Below are 19,092 nucleotides of genomic sequence, written 5' to 3' on the forward strand. Positions count from 1 at the left end.
TCGCAAGAGTACTGAGAGGAATACATCGTGCGGCTTGCAGCCTTTTGAAGTGGCTGGGTTCAGTACTGACAGGATGGCTTCCCTTATCTGCACTTCTACAAAGAGGACCAGGAAATACGCCTGTGATGTGGGACTCTTACGTTTCAAGCCTTGATCAGGTTGACAGCTTGTTCCCTTTTTGTTTTCCCCCCAGCGGTTAATCAACAAAGCCGTTTGAAAGCAGGGAAGTGCTCTGCCCCCTTTTGAGGGGTAGATGAAGTGGGAGGGTAGCAGCTGTGTTTGGGTACCGATGCACCGCTCCGGGATGATCAGATGGGTGGGAAGTTTAGACTGCCCGTCCCTTCCTGTGTCATTATATCGTACAGAGGGTTTGGCAATAGCTGGCATTTTATCTTGCATCCAGTCCATGCTCAAAACAAGAAACCTGAGTACAAACAAACATACATCGGTGCACAACCACCTCTAGCAGGCTGTATGTGTTCCCAAAATGCACTTGTTAGCAGGCCATTTCTTTGCAAAGCAACTAACTAGGAAACTGAATGTTTCATGTTTGTCTTCTGAGGCGAGTGTGCCCCAGATGAGGCTTTGATCCGGGAAGCTCGACTGAGCCTGACCTGGGCTGGGTGAGGATCCTGGAGACCAGCTGGCTGTGATTTGCAAGTCAGATGGCTGCTGCTGCAGGGGAATGGCTTTCTTGATCTAGAGCTCAGTTCTGCCTTTTAAGAGTGACTTTTTTTTGGGTAAATGGAGCTTTGCTAGGAAATTGTATATGGCTGAACTAAATTAAATTTTGGAACAATTCAGATTTGAGCCTCCGCAGTTCCTGGATCCCTGCTTTCCAGAACTATAAAATATTATCTACCCTTTGGAAAACGAGCCCTTTAAAGAAAACAGAGAGTGGTGCATATCAAACAACTAACAGTCCTCCTTGAAAAATTAGGCTGTGCCTAAAAAAATGTGGACAGGCTGGAGAGGATCCAGAGAAGGGCCACAAAGATGATGAAAGGACTGCGAAGGCTGACGTAAGAGGCAAGGCTGAAAGAACGGGGCTTGTTCAGCCTTGAGAAAAGAAGGCTTAGGGGAGACCTTGTCACCATGTTCCAGTATTTAAAGGGTGGCTACAAAGATGGAAACTCCCTTTTTACAAGGAGTCCCATGGGAAAGACAAGGGGTAATGGGTACAAGTTACTCCTGGGGAGATTCTGGTTGGACACAATAGGGGAATTTTTCACCATGAGAACAATCAGCCATTGGAATCATCTCCCCAGGGAAGTGGTAGATTCCCCACCACTGGACACTTCAAAGATGCAACTGGGCAGGGTGCTGGGCCATCTTTGGGTTTGCTTTTGCCAAGAAAGGTTGGACCAGATGATCCTTGTGGCCCCTTCCAACCTGGTATTCTATGATTCTGTGATTGTTATACAATACAAATGATGATCCTGAAGCATAACATGAGAACAGCAGGTGTGGATAAATGCTGTTCACCAAGCAAGGCCCTGCTTTGGCTCAGCATGTGAGGCGCTGGCATCTGGGGCTGGTCAATCAGTTGTACACAGTCATGTTTTCAGGAGTTATTTCCCCAAAAGCTGTTTGTTATAAAAACTCATTAGCCTTGAGCATCTGGTCTGTTTACAGCTTGTGAATGAATGTATTAGTATATGTCTCAAAATGAGGGAGGAGCAAGAGGAAGATGAGAAGAGCCAGTTATTTCTGGATGGAGAATATAATTTTGAGCTAAAAGGGCCTTTGCAATTGGCTTCCTCTGTTGCCTTTCCCAGATGTTCTCCTTGTTCTAGAGTGTGGTCCCCTGACTTCTAAACCAGGGATGTAATTGTGGCCTTTGAAAGTAGTTTGTGCCACAGCAAAACCAGCAGTAATAACTGTGCATGATCATGTAAATGGTTTGTGGTTTTTTTTTCTTTTGTCTTCGCAGGGACCCTCCAGAGGGATCGAATTTTTAAGAACCTCACTCGGAAACGCCAGCGGGCGATGCGAAGGCGAGTGCATCAGGTGAACGGGCACAAATTCATGGCTACCTACCTGCGCCAGCCAACGTACTGCTCACACTGCAGGGAGTTCATCTGGTAAGAATGGCTCCAACACGGTGGTGTGGAGCTTCCCATCCCTTTGTGTTTTGGGGAACAACATGCCACCCCTGATCCTGAATCTGTTACCCAGCACTTTACTAAGGGCCACCAATGTGACTTCCCCTGACCATCAGGTTTAGCAGGTTACATTTATGCTGCAAACCAGAGTCTACTGTGGAGAACCTGGAGGTGATGTTTATCTTGGATGCTGGAAACAAACTGGGAGAGTGTAGGGATAGGGAAATATTTTTCACTTGTGGACGTAGATATTATTTCAGGGTGTAAAAAAGTAACCCAAACAATCTGAAGAAAGACCCAAGGTATTAACTTGAGTGGAGCTTTGAGATTACACTGAGAATAAAACAGTTGCTTGAAAGTGCCTGAGAACAGAAAAGCGATCAGAGGTGTGAGGTGGGGTGATGCATATGGGGGAGTGGGTAGAGCAGGGAGAAAAACTTAGATATGTCTCAAAAGAGCATGGAGTGGGAGAGATAATAACAGGGTGTGGGCTGCTGGCATCAGTCGAATAAGTGTGGTGTGTGTTGTAATAAAGTGAGGTGTTTCAGAAACTAGAGTGAGGGGGAATAGGGGAATAGAAGGCATGTTGACAGCCTGCCCTGTAAGCTGTGGCCCTTGCAATGCTTTATTACCCTTTCACACCCCTGTGCTGAATTATACCAGTAGTGCTGGGAATTTTTACCTTAGGGATCTGGTCATTTGGGGTCCTCTTGCATTTTGACTCTTGGTCTGCAAGAAGACTGGCTTTCCGATGTTAGATTATGTTCACATTTTGTTTTGAACAGGGGCGTGTTTGGGAAGCAGGGATACCAGTGCCAAGGTAAGGTGCTCTGCCCCTTCACGGTGTGTGTGTGTGTGTGTGGGTTGTGCCATCCTGGGAGAGCTTCCCCATGCTACTGGGTCATCCTGTGGTTACAAGCTTCTATGAAGTCACCACTCCTCTTCCTCCCCAGCCAAAAATGTACATTTGAGCAGCTGTCAGGCTGACGCCTTGCACGCGTGCAGCAGCAACCACTTACTATCCTACATTCATGCAAAACCCCAGGGATCCCGTTGCTGTTTCATCCTGTGCAGATCCACTGAGCTGTGGAGTACATGCAGCACCCAGCTAAGCTCGAGACATCCATGTCCAGTGTCCAGCTGGTACTAGGACACAAAGTACCCTACTGGAATGGCCACCCTCTTCCTTTCTCTCCCTGTGAAGTTCAAAAAAACCAAAATCAGGAATGTGACTTCAAAGGGCAGCCTCGCGGGCTGGCACAGAACTTTAGTCTGAATGCATGCTTTGGCTGAATGGCTGTATAGATGTATGTGGTGCTTAATTACTGTTCTTCCTTTCCCTTTTTCTGTGGTAAGATGACAGAATTACTTGCTTCACAGGTGCTTGGTCATTCAGCACAGCCTTCTAACGCAGCCTGTTTCTTGTGCAATATAATAGGGCAGTGGTGTCCTCATATGAAAGGAAGCTGCACATAAACAAAACGTGTCTGGAGTGCAAGTGAATGCTTTTATGGACGCTCATGGGTGAAAACTTGAGCTGGTAACAACTGGAATAGTGTGGGACCCTGCAACACATCTCTGAGTTCAGTTTCCAGTACAAACATATTGCACAGGCAATAGCTGTGGCCCCTAGTGGTGTTCAAAGTGCCCGCTGGGTTCTGGAGTGGAGGAATCCAAGTTCATTCCAGCCAAGCCAGCTTTAGACCTGGACGTTTAGGGCTGATTAGACCTCTTGATGGGGACTAGCTAATTAGCCTAGTCACAGCACGGTTCTGCTGCAGTTACCAGCTTCCCAGAGCCAAGCTTTGCAGTGAGCCTTAGGGACAGACTAGCCTGGGCAGGACTCACCGGGATATCCAGCATAGGAAGCACTTTGTCACTGAGATGTAGGGATGGCTTTGGGTATCTCAGACCTGTGTTCTCTAATGTTCTTTGTGTGAAATCCTCTCCACTGAATAATTATTTCAACGGCATTTTTTTTTAGTTCATTTAAGAAGTTACACTGTCATTTCTGTGTACATATTTTATATAAGCAGCTGTTTTCTAGGCTGTATGAATGTTCCATTGCAGAATTTCTCTTGCAGTGGGTTGGAGATGCATCTCCAGATCTGTTATGAGATTTTGAACGTTCCAAGCCACCTGATTATTTTTCACATTTTTACTGTGTCCTGATGAAACAGCTGAGCCTTAAAGAACCCAGATGGTGGTTGGATGTGTTCTGAGTCTTTCAAGAGCTCTTTTCAGCATGCCTCTTTTATTTCCTAGTATGCACCTGTGTTGTACACAAGCGCTGCCATCACCTAATTGTTACAGCTTGCACGTGCCAAAACAATACTAACAAGACCGATCTCAAGGTAAAGTCACGTTGATTATTTTGGGTCATCATGTTTTTTGAATATTCAGGGTTTCCTGGGTTGCTGGAGGTTGTCCTATAACAGAATTTACTCTGTGTTATCTTTATTTATAGGTTTAAAAGTGGGAAAGAGTGATAGAGACGTGCGTAAGGGCTATGCAGTATCATATGGCTGTTCTGTTAATGCCAATAGCTGGCTGGACTAGCACACAGTTTAGGAAGGCAGGCTGTCTTCATTGGAAGACATCACAAAACAGCAAATGCACTGTTTACCTTCATTGTTTTCTTGCATGATTAACTGTATTGTCATCAAAATTTGGTGCCCAGTTCTTATTGTGGATTTCTCTGGCTTTAAAATCCAACCACTGGTCTTTGTTATGCCTCTTTTTTCTTTTCTGGCAAGTCAAAGAGCCCTTTTAGTCATTGCTCCACACCTTTACTCCATGAAATTATTTATGTGGTAATAAAGAACCCTTGCATAACTTGTGTTTCTGAAGGTTTCCTTTCTTGCTAGTTTTGGCTGTATTTGACAGGAGTAGCATCCCCACCCAAAACTGCCCCTTGCTTGCATTGCATGTCTCATTTCTGTACCTGGAAATTGTTTAATAACTGTGCAAGGAAAATTCAATTGAAATATTTTTAATTGGGAGGTAGCTCTGTATGGTGTTCCATGCAGAAACCTTTCCAGTGCAGATAAACCATTGCCTTTGCTCATTATTTCTTGCCTCTGAACTGCTGAGCTAGACTTCTTACAACGACCCCTTGCCAAACCAGATGAAAATAAGTTAAAATGCTTAAGGCTAGTTAAATGGTGAGTCTCCTCACCCCGCTTTTAGGATTGTGAAGCGTTTATAACACCTCCAAGCTACTCTTAAAAAAAAAAATACAAAGGTGAGGAGCCACCGCTCGCTTTGAAGTCATTGTTTTGGTCCCACCTCTGACTTTTCTTTGTGAAGTGGTGGGTCCCCCCTCAGTCTTCCAGGATCTGCAAGTTGAGACACAAAATGGAAAGTAATGAGTAGGCTCAATGGGGATGGGTTCCTTCAGCTGCTCTAACGTTTTTCAAAGGTGTCTTTGAGATCTGAATGACTCACATTTGGAAAAGAACAAGGTTAAAAAGGGGATAAGAGCAAGCGATAAAGTGAAATGTGGGCCTGAAATGAAAGACTATTAATAACAAGGAGGGTGAGAAGAGGAATGAGAATTTTAGGAGGAGCTGGGAAAATCAATCTATGTTGAATTTAATAAAATCAACAGTTTGACCTAAGGTTGCGTGTTTGCACATAGTCAATAATTTGAAAACTGCTTAGTTACAAAATACCATAGCTAACTTGATTTGTATGTGGCACTTCAGTGTGATAGGTTCGTGATGAGGTAATCCACACTTCTAATTCTACTTGCATTTAAGCCCTTTTTTAAATCTGCTTTATTGGGTAGTTGAGCCTGGCTGGCACAGACACCAGAGCAGCTCTCAGCAGGTGAGGTTGGTCACTCAATGTCCACTCACAATAAACCTCAGTGAGGTGGTGGATTGGGTCATTTCCCGAGCTGGAATTGTTTTCATAGCTTTGCACTTAAATGCCTGTATGTAAATGAACATCAGCTTATATCTATGTGTTTGAATTTTAAGTCTGTGCTTTTCTTTTGGTGCCTCAGGTGACTGAACAAAGGTTTGGAATCAACATTCCTCATAAGTTCAGCATCCACAACTACAAAGTCCCAACTTTCTGTGACCACTGCGGTTCCTTGCTCTGGGGAATCATGCGGCAGGGCCTACAGTGTAAAAGTGAGTGGCTTCTTACCACAGCCTTTTCACAAAAATACATATATTTTTAGACTCTTCATGTACAGCGTGGGCTTGATTTGTGTGACCTACAAGAAAAAGCCAAGCAATGAATATTAATCTTTGCAAGAGTTAAAAAAACACTGATCTACTTTTTAATCTCTGGTTTCCAGAAGGACTCTGCTTTGCCCTCTCAGCACAGCTTTGTTTAACCGGCATTACTGAAAATATTATTGGGTATCACTGCTTCCTGCATTCACTTTTCCCTTTACATGAAAGTTTTTCTTCAACCAATGAGATAAGGCAATGAAAAGACATCTGAGGGGAAAAAAGGGTCATTAGGTTGACTGCTCTGTCTGTCATGCTGTTAGTTGATGATAAAGCATGTCCTGATGTTACGTTTTTGTTTCGGTGATCCAGACTGTAAAATCTTAGCAGTCTCCATTTGCCTTAATCTCCCACAAGAGGGGGTGTGTGTGTCCATGAGTGAGAGCAAGAAAGATTTTAGTTTCCCACTGAACAATATGTCTTTAAAATTAGATACCTGCAAATACTGGGGAAGGTTTTTGCAAATTCTGTGACATTATAAATACTAATTTTGTCTGCAGGCATAGATGCAATGGTATTTATATACCTGATGAACGTGTGCTTATGAATAGCTGCAGGCAATGTGGAATCCTACTTGGAGAGTTTGGGCTATATTCCTGATTTTCAGGAGTTTATTCTCTTATGAGAATCCTGTTTTTATTCCTGCTGAGATCAGTGGCAAAAATCCCTTTAGTTTAAAACCATGGAGTAGTTCCAGGTGGGTATATTTTCTAAGGCAGAATTGCTAGATAATTTCTCAGCAGTAAATCCCTCCAAGACATTTAAATTGTTCCTTTTCTTTTCCTTTCCATCCCTACCATTGCCCCTGTCAGTCTGTAAAATGAACGTCCACATCCGATGCCAAGCTAACGTTGCACCGAACTGTGGGGTGAACTCAGCAGAGCTTGCGAAAACCTTGGCGTGCATGGGTCTGCAGCCAGGAAGCATCTCCCCAAATTCTGTGAGTCTTTTTATTTTATTTTTTCCCCTCCTCTATTTAAAACATTTACAACTGGATCTTTATATGGGTGCAGGAGAAGTTGGAGACATCCATTGTAGCAGATGGTGTTTGGTACTGGACTGCATGAGGAGGTTGTTACTGTATGTGGCTCGTGGCAAAGACTCCACCTGGGAAATGGGTTTCTTATATCCAGGTTTACCCTGACAGAGGCTTTAGTCTAGAGGTGTTGCTTCGTTGCCTGCTTATGCTTCACACTGGTGTGACTCCATTAACTCTTGTCCCTTTGATATGAATGAGAGGAGAATAAGACCCAAAACTAATTAATAGTCAATGTGATTCATGCCATACCTTTTTTAACTTTCAGCCAAGCACAGATGCTCTGTCTGCTTATGTGGATTGGAGTAGAGCATAAGAAGAGCTCAGCAGGAGGCCTAGATTCTCTACTCTGCTTTTTCACTGTTTTTCTGAGTGATTTTGAAGAAACTATTTCACTTTTCATTACAGTTTCCCCAGCTAAAACCTGTGGTCCCTGGCAACACAACATCCTCCCTGGTCTTTGCTGTCTGAGACAAAGTCCCAGTGAGATTGCTGCCAGGGTTGGGACATACATGTACCATTTCTCCTTGGCAGTACTTAAGGCATCCTAAAAATCCAGCAGTTGCATATCTGAATCTATTCAGAGAGTTTAAAACACACTGCAAGAACTTGAGTGAAGATGACAATATACAGTAATAGAAATCAGAGCTGTAATTTGATAACAAATCAGTTTTCATCATGCTTCCTTTGCGAGCAGTTTTGAAAAGTGAGGTTGCTTGAGACCACAATAACCCATAAAATGTTGGTCTATTTATTTTTATTTGACCAAAAAGAAAGTAGTAAAACCCAAAACGTAATTGCCAAGCATGGTAAATCTTGTCATACAGTTAACCAGCGACATCGATCAACCACATGATGCTGTACCAGCCCAGCCTGCTCCTTAGGCTGTGCTGCCTCTTTTCATTTCAGTTAGTTCATAGCAGTCTTACCTTTGCTCTTCGTGCTGTGGCAGTTCAGGGGACAGTTATCCTGGAAGTTACAGGGAAACACAAGTCCCAGGCTCCCTGCTCAGTTCTGTAAAAATCAGCACTTGTGAGCATTTGTTATTTGCATAATCTACATATCAAAAGGAGATAAAACTAGGAAAATAAAAATCTGTGCTTGATGTTATAGCAGTCTTTTCTCATTATTTGTGAGCTAAAGGCTCTAGGTAAGTGTTCAGACTGTGCTGTAGGCTTAAATCTATAAGGAGTTTTGCTGGATGCTGTCCTGAATGCTCTTGGTTCTTTCCCCTTGGCTGCGGTTGCCGTGGAGCAATTTTGCTTTACACTAAAATAGTCACAAGGTGGAGCTCAAGAAGTCTTGTGTGACTGTCCGGGCTAATAAACTGAATAGAAGTACCTGTGGTTTGTATGTGTACTCATACCTGAAACAGAGGGCACTGGGGGTTGACTTGATCTTTGTATACTGCAAAAACAGAAGCTCTTGAACTGTGTGCTAATACTGGTATAATTCCTGAAAATGCAGACATCTCACTGATTGTGTGGGACAGAACAACCTTCTTCCACTGCTGTAAATTTGATGGAAACCAGCAGCCCAGCTGCGGGAAAGGAAAATGTTTTGAAGTTTGAGTCCCACTGAACTGGGCTTTGAGTAAGATTCTTAAAATCAGGTAGAAACCTAAGAGGTTCAGATGAAATCTGCTCAGGTTCTAGATCTCCCCAGCACTTTGCATATTGCAAAAATTAAGCAGTTCTCCTCGCTCTGATATTAAAAAGGAGACTTGGGTTTCCATACTCATTGTCTGATTTTTTCCTGGGGAGTGAGGATCGAGAGAGGCAGATTTGCCTCTTGGATCTTCTGGGCACTGGGTTTACAAGTTAAAATGCCCAGGTTGACAGGTGGGCCCAGCTCTGCGTGGTGCTGAGGTTGACCACTCAGATATAGGAGCTTTCTGGGGTGGTGGTACCAACATGCATCTGTTCCAGTGGCCATTCAGTGCATCTGAACAGGTCCTCAATGCCCAGGTTGGTAGCTTGACTACCTGTGTGCACCTCTGAGGCAGAAGTACAATTTCTATGCAGACTGATGCATATTTACTTTCTTCCACAGAAACTGGTTTCAAGATCTACTTTGAGACATCAGGGGAAAGGCAGCCCGAAAGATGGCAACAGCGTTAATGAAAGTTCAGCGAGCAAACTCGGGATCAAAGACTTAACCTTCCTTCGTGTATTGGGAAAGGGCAGTTTTGGAAAGGTGAGAGTTATTCGTGGCTTTTTTGGGGAAAACCACAAAGCTCCAAGGTAGATGAAATTCATTCATAATGTGACACACAAGCTGTCTAGTGGAGTATGCTGTGTGCAACAAAGTTGGTTACAGAGAGCAGGGAGAAAAAGGGAGAGAAAGAAATCTGACAGCAAAGTGAAGAACTGGAAATCACAAAAAAAGAGAAAAGTTAGCAACCAAATGAACAGCTGCATGCCAGGGCCCATACCATAAATTGCAAGTGTGTATGTTAGCACTCGTTTGGGCAGCATTTCTTGGAGCATGTAAAGATTTTCCTTTAAAGGAAAAACAAGGCAATGGTTTCAAATGCAGTGAGACAAGGGTTTCATTTCTCTGCCTTGCCACAAAGCCAACGTGAAATGGTGCATTTGAATTTGATAACTGAAGAGGGAAGTGGGGTGGGTGACACTGCTCAGGGGCTTTGGCCTGGCACAGTGGATAAGCTTCGACCAGCTAGTCCAGTGCCAGACGTTGGAGCAACGTGTGTGGGTATTTCTATCTGGAGAAGCCTGCTGCAGATGGTAGCAGATGTGCCATTAATCGTACACCGATGCCCATGCTAACAGGCTGACTCACTCGCATCTGCAAGCCTGATCATGACACAACTGACCTTTCTAGTGTGAGAAGGTGCGAGAGGCTCCGTGTTGCTCATAGAGACCAAGGGCTCAGCCCTTGCAATTCACCCTCCCCTTTGGTTTAGGTGATGCTTGCCAAGATGAAAGAGAGTGGGCAGCTCTATGCAGTGAAGGTGTTGAAGAAAGATGTCATTCTGCAAGATGACGATGTTGAATGCACCATGACTGAGAAACGCATCCTTTCCTTAGCAAGGAACCACCCATTCCTCACCAAGCTCTACTGTTGCTTCCAGACTCCTGTAAGTATAACCCAGGCAGTTCTTCTGACTGGCTGGCATGTTCAGGACAGAGGCTGTCCCTTGTGTATTCATTCCCTGACCTGTTATAAATGTCCTGCTTAGCTTCAGGAGAAACCTCTCTGCTCAAGGGTGAACAACACACTCTGCTATATTCCACCTCTAACATCTGCTGGGCATTTGACAAACAAAATCCTGGCTTGTTCTAAGCTCCCTAACAAAATGGTGGGAACAGGGCAGCATTTCTCTGTATCTTCCCAAGAAACGTCTTTGTGCCATTGAATGTTTCCAAATGCATATGTGCAAATGTCTGCAGACCTGCAGTGTCCTCCGGTTCCTGTGGGATCTCAGACTCTGCTCTGAATTTTAACAGGGCTGCATTTGCATTGAATTATCTCCAAACTCAAGGAATTGTGCCTGGAAGCAGAGGTAGCGTCCCATCTCTCTACCAGCCTTTGTAGAACCACTCAGAACTGAATGAAAGATCTTTCTGGGGTTACTGGAAAGGATCTTACTGACATGAGTGGACACTGAATCAGATCCATATACAGCTGGTGTTTCCTCTGGTGTAGATAAGAAAAAATGTTAGCATTGCTGTCACTAGCGGTGTGTACACCTCAATGGAGGGATGCACATGGGCCTCCTGTCCAGCTTAGAGCATCATTTGGTGTGGGGGTGGAAGCTCATTGCCAATGTGGATGGTGGAGGGAGGAGAGGCTGTGATGGAGGCAGCAGCCGCAGCCGTGTCCCAGCAAGGTACATTTGGGAGTCCCTGATCTAAGCTGTTACTAGGACCAAAAGCATTTTGTGCAGTTTACCTCTTCCAAACAGCCTGGGCTTCTTTCTGGTTGCTCTTTGTCCATTTCTAAATGCTAGCAGAGCTTGTTTTCCTCTTAGAAGAGGCAGGAGAAACTTGCCCTTTTAATTTTGGCTTCACTCCTCCTATATAAACCCAAAATATTAAAAAGAAAAAAAAAAGGGACAGACAAATGAATCCTGAATCCTGCCACCCACCCGTTTGTCTTCTCACTGGGGTGATGCAGCAGCCAGCTATGGAGTTTAAGAGTTGTACTTGTTTAGGGTGGAGCCCTTGGGTAAACTCACGTAATAGAAATGAGGTGATATTTCTTTTTTTGTGTGTGTACAGCTTATGTGGTTCACAGAGCAGCTGTCCTGTATAGCAGAAACAAAACTTATAGCTCTCTGTCGTCACTAGTAACCAAGGAAACTCCTCTTTTATTTCACAATATAAAGACATGGGGCCAAAATTTGAATTACTTTCCTGAAGTTCTCGTGTAAAATATGGTAAAAGTCCAGTACTGATGTGTGCTGTTTGAGGTCAGATGAGGCAGAGCCGTGGTTTTTGTCACTCACTGGTATGCTCTTTGCTATGGCTTTGCTTACTGAAGTGCAATGTAGATGTGAAAATAACAAGCGTGCTCCTGGGTTGTGTATTTTCCATGGGCTTAGGGAAGATTTAAGGTCACTGTGCTAGTACCATCCGTCATGTTCAAAAAATGAATGCAATTTGCTATGGGTGCAGACAAGGTCTTCTGGGCTGATGAAGTAATTGCAGAGTCTTCTGCAAAGGGGAAATAAAAAAAGAAAAGGAAGAACTCAGCCTGTTTAGACAAGCAAATTGAAAGCAAAAAGAGGATCTGATTGATGTCTGCAGATGTCAAACACTGAGGAGGGAAACATATATGTTGGAGTGCTGGCTAAGATGTCTAGGCTGGCCATGGATACAGTTAGAGTAGAAATGAAAAGGAGGTTGCTAAACAGTAGAGCAGCCTGGAACAGGAATTTCTGGACCAGCTTGTCATCAGAGGAGTGAAGAACCCTCGGCCTTTGCTGCCCTGAACACAGAGCTGGTCAGTCTCCAAAAGGCTGCCAAGGGAGTGGTGCTGGTCATAGCAGGACCCTGCTATTTCCAGTCTTTCCCAGGTTCCTCTTTTACTTCAGTCCCACTTTGCTTCATTATCTGGATAGTTAGTAACAGAAAACCACTTCTCTCCCAGTAATAAACAAACAAACGAACCACAACGGGAAGCATTTACAAATGAAAAAGCAGATTTCAGACTGATGTTGTTTGTTGCGTCTTTTGCTCATGTTCTACACTCAGTGACTCCCACTTCAATCCAGAATAACCAGATTTAAATTGCTTATAAAAGCATAATTAAATCCCTTTGCTATAATAGAGAAGTGATTGCAACAGCAGGGTATTCATTGGACAGAGTCCTTCCAGGAGGGCTTAACCAGGCTGATTCAGTATTAAAGGCCTGTTCTTTACATGGCATTGGGTTATTCTCTCCATTAAGATGAACTTGGCAGAAAATAAAATATATATGAGAGTAACCCCTTATTCAAAATGTCAGCCTGCAGCCTTATTTAAAAATGTTACCTATGCTTGGAGTTGGGGGCAGGGCTACGCAAAACAATACTTAGTTTCACTTGCAATTACGTGGAAACCATACCACATATATCAGACTTACAGTCCAAACTCTGAAAATGTGGTATTGACGGTTCACGGTACAAAAAACAAAGCATGAGTCCAGTCTGCTGTGGAGAGCCTGGATAAATAATGACCTACTGGGCCTGCCTTTAGGAATTTTTCAAGAACTAGCCATTTTGTGGCTTCTAACCATTTATCAGAGCGAAGTCAGAGCCTGGTCCCATAAGATGCATCAAGACAGTCTGGAACTAACTGGCAGGGTAGTAGCCCAGCTGGAAGGTACCTGGTGCTTCTGGTAGATGCCAAGTTTGGGATGAGCCAGCAGCACAGTCTCATTGCACATAAGTTAAATTATGTCCTGAGTTGCTTCAGGAGTTCAAGGGAAATCATTATCCCTTCTGCTTGGCACTGGTGAGGCTGCACCTAGAATAGGGGTGTGCGCTTATGGCCCTCCCAGTTCAAGAGGAAATTGTGGAAACTGGAAAGGAAGGGCCTTGGAAGCACCTGAAATGCTGCAGCAGTTTGAGGACAGAGCGCTCAAAGGGTTTGAGGGTTTGGCTGGATTTTGAGCCGTTTGAGTTCTGACTCTTGTGTAATATTTCACCCAAACCAACAAACTCTTCTCGTGACTTACGCAGCCTAGGGCTGACTTAAACAGCCCGGGGCATGTCTGTGCTGCACGGTGCAATGTCATGTAGTGCCAGTAATTTAGCATTAGCTCAGCTGGCACAAGTACCAGAAACAGCAATGTATTGCCTGAGTTCATTTGTATTGCTGCTACTTTTGCTGGCCTGTTTTGAGCTCGCTGAGGTTTGTTTTTTTCTGTGCTTACATTAGCTACTGATGGTTTTTTCAGAAAGGTTTTCTGTTCTCTTGTGCTGCCTCTGTGCTCAGTGTGGTCTTAATTTAGTCTCAGCTGCAGCATAAGTGATACCCACTAGCAAGGCCTGCTTTATTTTATGTTTCTTTCTGAGCCAGGGTGTGCTGAGGCTGCCTGACCTCCAAAGAGCCTCCTTGCTCTGTCACAGAGATACTGCAGCCACTAGGTGGTAGGAGCTGCAAGGGGTGTCTCTGCCTGCTGTGGGTGACAGTTTTCAGAGCCTAAAGAGGAAATATCAGCGGCCCAGCAGGCTGGCAGTGCCCAGACCTGGCCCTCTTTGTGCCCAGCACTGGGCTGGGCAGTTTTGGACTTGCACCTCCAGATTCCTTTGCTGTGAACGGCAAGGAAGGAGTCCTGCTGCTCCCTTGCAGGGGAGCAGTTTAGGTCCTGCTCCAGCTGCCTCTGTGTGAGGTCTTCCCTGCTCACCCCACCTCTGTTTCTTTAATTTATTTATTTTTTCCCTTGCCTTGGGAACTTTCCACCTTGCTTAAGCCATTTACCTCTGCTTTTTCTAGGGCCTTAGAATCATCCTTTAGTGTCAGAGAAGATTACGCTTCTGCTCCGGTAATCTGTGAGGTGCTGACAGGTGCTGGGGCCGACCTGCGGATAATCACGGATCCTATGTTAGGGGTCACAAACACCAAAAAGTGCTTGTTTCTGTTTACCTGACACTGGTGTCATCCAACGCCTCAATAATACTGTCCTAGAAAGGGTGAAAGAGGCTATATGTATAAATAGCTAAATCAGTAATTTAATCCTGAGGAATGTGGATCCTGGAATGTTTTAATTAAAATGAGTTTGCACTAAGTAGGTTCTGTCTTCTGTGGGGTTTGGGAACCATCCTTCCTGCGCAGGTGGTTTGCCTTTAAATCCTTTTGTCTCCACTCATATGCATGAGAATGAAAAGGGCTGGGGGGGGAGATCAGCTTCCCATGCAAATAGTGTCAAATAGCTCCTGGGGTTTATGTTTATTGCCCTTATCCCTTTTCTCCTGACCACAGGGTGCTTCCAGGGGACGGTCCCCCAGGCGATGCTGTTTCCAGCACTGTCCCTGCTTGCCTGATCATTATATGGATTTTCTTCCCATGTTATGGCTCTGCTGACAGTTGCTGAGGCACAGAGCCTGCCCATGTCCTTCCAAAAATAGTGAGACATGAGAACTTAGTAGAGGGATGTGATTTTCTGTAACGAGTGTCCTTCCAAGATAACAGCTACCAGGGGTGCTACTGAAACTGGTAGGGACTGACCCAAGGACGCCAGGGCAGTTAATGATTCAACTGGTCCCATTTTACGAGGGCAGCCTGCTGTCCAGCACGCAGCTTTCTGCCCCCTTTACGAGCTCTGGGCTGATGTCATGCTCTTGACGTGGAAGGGGAATGTTTTTCCACACCTCCGCTGCTTCCTTCGGTGCTCAGACAGTTCTCCCAGGCTCAGCATGGGCATCATGTCATGAATCACCCAGGTATGTAGGGAGGTGAGCCTGTATTTCACCTCCTAGAAGTGTTAGAGCTAACCTGGAGCATTTGACAGGGCCATAACTTTCAGGTGAGGGCCAACAAGCAGAGGTGGTGGGACTGAGCCATGGCAGCTGGCTGGTTGCTCACCCACCCGCTGGTCCCTGGGTGCCACAGGAGAGGTCTAAGTGCCCTTTTATGTCCTTGGAATCACCCAGTCATGGTCCCTCCAGGGGATCTCCAGCATCAGCCTGATTGTCCACCAGCTGCTCCAGTGTCACCAAATGGGTAGAGCACAGGGCAGCCCTGGGGCAGAGCCTGCCATGGGTGAGGTGAGGAAGGCTGGAAAGGCAGCAGCAGCCTTTATGGGGCTCTGGTTAGATGAACAAGCATTCTGACACAGAGCTTGGAACATGCTGGTGGGTAGTAGGGAAGCAGTGAGGCCTCTACGATGTTCTCTTTGAAAAGCGCTGAGAGGGATCCCTTTGGGAGGTGAGAGAACAGCTTTGATCATCTCCCAGGCTCTAAACCCCCAGCCTTCCCTCTCTGGTATGTCAGAGAGGCACGACTCCATACCCGCATATACCCAGCAGCCATGTGAACTTCTTGGATGCTTTTCTGAAAGCACTGAGGCTTTTTCCCCTGTCCCTGAGCATCAAGACCATTGCTAGCCCCAAGCCACTGTGCTGGAAGACCTGTGTGTGCTTCAGTTTTGTTGCTGCCAGTCAAAATCAAGTGAAGATGTTGATGGGGACATCCTGTTTCCAGGCCTGGCATTTCCCAAAAGGCTTAGTACAGTCTACCACGCCTTCTGGCCATCAACACAGTCACCCTGCTGGGGGCTTGCTGCAGAGTCCTTCTGAAGTCAAGTTTGAAGGAGCTTGAGTTGTGGTTTACTTGAGGCCCTGAAGAGGTGAGTTAGTTTTTTGGGGGGCTGTTGGACAGAGAGGTACTGGGGAATTTCCTCTCTCTCTCTTTGCTCTCCAGTGCAGCTTCTGCAGGTGTATGTGCCATGGTGCCCTCATGTTGGCTTTGTGACCACAGGAGCGGCAGTCAGTTTCTACCTTTCTCTGGCTCCTGTCCTGTCTGTCACCAAATAAAGGCAGATTGGGCAGAACTGTGTCTTTCTGTGGTTTTACAGTGTTCACATCTACTAAAACCCCATGACATGTCTGCTGGCATGCTGGCCGAAGTTGCTGGTAAACCAGACGTGTGAGGCCTCCAAAGCCCAGTCTGAAAGGCTCAGTAACATCTTATGGTGGTCCCTTCATTGTGACAACGTACAGTGTTGGGCTTTTTTTTTTTTAGACAGTGGTTTTATTTGAAGAAGATGAAACAAGATCAGACTGACATTTCTGATTTTGTCTGTGAACTTTGCCGGTGTCCGCACTTCGGCTGCACATTGAGGTGATATAAGCTGAAGTGAAAATATGAACCGAAGGATTAGCTGCCATCGTTGTGTTGTAGCTCCTGAGTGCAGGAGGGACTTTGTTGAGGGACTTTGGATTTTCATGAAGCTGAGAAAACACTTGTGTCCATTTGCACTGGCTTATGAGAGAGATTGTAATTGTTGGACAAAATTGTGAAGCTTAGTGCAAGTGTACCTGAAGGAGATGCTGTTGCTTATGGTTAGCCACAGTACCTGAAACTAGTATTTTTTTTCTTTGGACTCAAAATTGAGGAAGTTGTGGCATAAAAAGGGGTCGAACTGGAACCAAGTCATAAACAGCCTGAGCGAACAGGTGCCAGGCACTGTTGAGGAGGAACAGGAAGAAATAAAGGCAATTGAAGCACGGAGAAGAGATAACTAGTTGAAGTATGACCAAGTGGTGCTTTAAGTTTCCATCTTTTTCAATCTGTATTGCTTTGTAGGTGCTGTCTGAGGCGAGATGATGGATCCACAAAGCCCTCGTAGCAAGCCCGTTACAAGTGGCCTTGGGTGTTTCAGCACTATTAATTTTCCTGAAGATCTGTGCCCTTGTGGCCTGGAAGGCCAATTGCACCCTGGGGTGTATTAGAAGGGGGTTGGTTAGTAGGTTGAGAGAGGTTCTCCTGCCCCTCTACTCTGCCCTGGTGAGACCACATCTGGAATATTGTGTCCAGTTCTGGGCCCTTCAGTTCCAGAAGGACAGGGAACTGCTGGAGAGAGTCCAGCACAGAGCCATGAAGACGCTGAAGGGAGTGGAGCATCTCCTTTATGAGGAAAGGCTGAGGGAGCTGGGGCTCTGGAGCTTGGAGAAGAGGAGACTGAGGGGTGACCTCATTAATGTTTATAAATATGTGAAGGGTGAGTGTCAGGAGGATGGAGCCAGACTCCTATCGGTGACAACCAATGATAGGACAAGGGGCAATGGGTACAAACTGGAACACAGGAGGTTCTATTTAAATATGAGAAGAAACTTCTTCACAGTGAGGGTGGCAGAGCCTGGCCCAGGCTGCCCAGGGAGGTTGTGGAGTCTCCTTCTCTGCAGACATTCCAACCCGCCTGGACACCTTCCTGTGTAACCTCATCTGGGTGTTCCTGCTCCATGGGGGGGTTGGACTGGATGAGCTTTTGAGGTCCCTTCCAATCCCTGACATTCTGTGATTCTGTGATCTCTGGCCAAGCTTGTAGAGGTCTCTAACCTTCCCCAGCACAGTCTGGGGCCAGCAGAGACTGCAGAGTCCAGTATTTTTAAAAACAGAACAGAGCTGTCTCAAGTTGGTCACCCCAAACTGGAAACAGCAATTCCTGCAGCTTTTTTCTGAATTGAGGGCTGTAAAAAGAGCAGCTCTGTTCTGAGGCACCATGATAGAGCAGCCAGCTGAGGGGTGCAGCCGTCCTATAAATCTTTGATTAATAGGTGATGTCTTTAGCTTGATACATTCTAGTTCATTATCCCTCCATTTATTCCTTTGTTTTTTGATCTTTCAGGTAGGAAGGAGTGTTTATATAGTTTTCTGTGATACTTTAAAACGTCTGGAGGGGGAGATTTAATTTAATCTCTTGTTCCAATTTTATAGTATTTTTTTAATATTTTGTTATAACAGTGGCCAAGCTGTCTTTTTTTCAATTGGGAGTACACAGACATTTTCTGTATGTGATTTAATTGACCTAGTACCTGAGTTTAGTTTGGTTTTTTCCTAGGTGGGGTTTTTCATTTTGTTTCTAATGGAACAGAAATAAATGAACAAGAGTGAACAAGAGTCCTTTTGCATGCATGTTGAGTAACAGTTTCTAGTCATAAAATGAGCTAGCCATGTAATCCTGCTGTGAATTCGACCATTTTGAGGGGAGGGGATGAGGAGGAAGGATGCACGTACAGTTCAGTCGCGTATCCCAAAGGATGCATTGTTCCAGAGAAATGACTGAATTTATGTGTTGCAAAGCTCTCCGGCGTGGGAGCTTGACATTTCAGCCATGCAGTTAAGAAAACAGGGGCAGAAACTTGGAAGCCGTAGTTAGATTTGTGTTGATTTTGTTTTTCTTTAGAGCAGGTGGGAACCCGCAACTTCCATCAGCTCACCCCAGGTTGTGGTTGTCGTTGTTGAGCTCTTCTGGAATGAGCTCGGCGTTCGTACGTACACACGCGTGCGGCAGGCAGCCTTTACCCCGAGGGACCCCGCAGAGTTGATTTATGCAAATGGCAAGAGCCAATTTATTATTCTCCAGGCGATGTTTATGTGCCTCGCTGCCACGGCGTAGGAAAGCCTGTGTTGTGCCCGCTATCAGCAGCCTCAGATAGCAGAGAGCGGTTGTGATAACTGGTGATAACTGCCCCGTTCCTGTAGCTGTGACAACGACACCGGTGGCTTTTTGTTGAAGGAGCTAAAACTGAGCTCAG

At 45.3% G+C, this 19,092-nt stretch overlaps 1 protein-coding gene across 1 annotated transcript in view; it reads left to right on the forward strand.

The window, feature by feature from the left end:
• The window catches only part of PRKCH (protein kinase C eta), a gene marked incomplete at both ends in the record, with an annotated part of 122,165 nt that overhangs the window by 48,318 nt on the left and 54,755 nt on the right, over positions 1-19,092 (forward strand). Inside the window, 7 exons of the mRNA XM_080345639.1 lie at positions 1,934-2,084; positions 2,891-2,925; positions 4,371-4,459; positions 6,115-6,244; positions 7,162-7,289; positions 9,438-9,581; positions 10,312-10,485. Of these exons, the coding sequence (XP_080201765.1) occupies positions 1,934-2,084; positions 2,891-2,925; positions 4,371-4,459; positions 6,115-6,244; positions 7,162-7,289; positions 9,438-9,581; positions 10,312-10,485 (851 nt within the window). The remainder of the gene's footprint in view (positions 1-1,933; positions 2,085-2,890; positions 2,926-4,370; positions 4,460-6,114; positions 6,245-7,161; positions 7,290-9,437; positions 9,582-10,311; positions 10,486-19,092) is intronic.

The sequence above is a fragment of the Nesoenas mayeri genome (assembly GCF_963082525.1).
Source record: "Nesoenas mayeri genome assembly, chromosome: 5".
NCBI classification, from domain to species: domain Eukaryota; kingdom Metazoa; phylum Chordata; class Aves; order Columbiformes; family Columbidae; genus Nesoenas; species Nesoenas mayeri.